Source organism: Arachis ipaensis, chromosome B7, assembly GCF_059453495.1.
Source record: "Arachis ipaensis isolate K30076 ecotype BB chromosome B7, ASM5945349v1, whole genome shotgun sequence".
Lineage (NCBI taxonomy): Eukaryota > Viridiplantae > Streptophyta > Magnoliopsida > Fabales > Fabaceae > Arachis > Arachis ipaensis.
In genome coordinates, this window is record NC_142442.1 from 131472959 (window position 1) to 131474282 (window position 1324).

A 1324-nucleotide genomic window follows, 5' to 3' on the forward strand; every position below is an offset into this window, starting at 1 on the left:
ATGTGGACTACCGAGGAAGCTTATGCAGACAAAAGAATGTGTTCATCTGGGTGGTGTGGGAGGCATGATATAAGGTACCCTTTCAGGCTGAATAATAGTAGTCCAAGCCACTGTGGTGACCACAGGTACACCCTCTCTTGCGAGAATGATAACCAACTCTTTCTCTATCTCAAATCGATCAAGTTCCAAGTGCAATCAATTAACTACAACAACTACACAATTCGACTAGCAGATGCTAATGTTGCTCTGCATAGTCATGATCTCTCTTACCCCCTTCCTTATTCTTTAACTCCCTCCAACTTCACCGGAGCCCAAGATGAACCATATCAAGATAGGTTCTATAAACAGCATTTTTATCATGTTATTAGACTGACAAAGCAGATGGTATATTTGATGAGGTGCCCACCATATGGAGTAGAATCTTCTTCTGCTGCTGCAACTTGCATGAATGGATCTTATGCGCTTGGGAGTACATTATATGTCAGTGATTTACATGACTTAACACTTCTACTAGTTAGTTAGTGTAGTGAGCTTATGTGTATAGTGTTGGTTACAAAACTTATCAGTGACTTAGTTACTTTGTACAAGAGAGAAGAATTAGTTAGCAGTAGAGTAATTAGTGACTATATATATCAACAGTATTATTTTGTATGGATAGTTTTTGCATTCCCATTTTTCAAGTGGAATGGTGATTGAGATGTGAATAAGAAACACACTCTCCCTTCTCTGAGTTTCGTGAAGTCGCTCTTTCATCTTCCAGAACTCACCACTTTCACATGGTGCGGTGAGCGTGGATGGAAGGATTGAGAAACTTCGAAAGAAACTTGAATGCAACTTCGATTTCGTCTCCCTGTTGATTCAATTAACCTGCATGCAGTTTCAATTCCTTCTTCTTGCAAATTCAATTTCATCTTCTTCTTCTTCTTTCTTTCTTCTTCGATTTCATCTTCTACTCCGTTTCTTCTTCTTCTTTGTTTCTTCTTCCTTCTCCCTTGAACTCACACAATAGAGACTGATGAGAGCTACTTTGTTCTGCACAAAGCTAATTCAGACAAATAGTGATCCGATCAGCGAGTTCTAGGGCGAAAATTCCACAAATCCATCAGTTCTTAAAATTTCTTTAAAATTGAATCCAGAGCAAGAAATTGAAGAAATGGCGTCAGACAACAATCCACCGTTCTCTTCTGTAGACATCCAGGCTCTTGCAAGTTTGGTTAACCAGATCAATCTTATGCAATCGAATGCAACAAGAACGCAATCAAATCCTGCATTGGATCCAGTGAGTCCCTATTTTCTGCATCCCGGAGAAAATTCAGGTTCTTCT

At 39.4% G+C, this 1324-nt stretch overlaps 1 protein-coding gene across 1 annotated transcript; it reads left to right on the forward strand.

Annotated features, from left to right (window-relative positions):
- On the forward strand, positions 1-522 carry LOC148554158 (wall-associated receptor kinase carboxy-terminal protein). Its single transcript, XM_088495015.1, has one exon. The coding sequence runs from the start codon at positions 1-3 to the stop codon at positions 520-522; it is 522 nt and encodes a 173-aa protein (XP_088351141.1).
- The last annotated feature ends 802 nt before the right edge of the window (positions 523-1324 follow it).

What these genes read in the sequence shown, in the direction of transcription:
- LOC148554158 (XM_088495015.1), top strand. Translation starts at nt 1, where the DNA reads ATGTGGACTACCGAGGAAGCTTATGCAGACAAAAGAATGTGTTCATCT.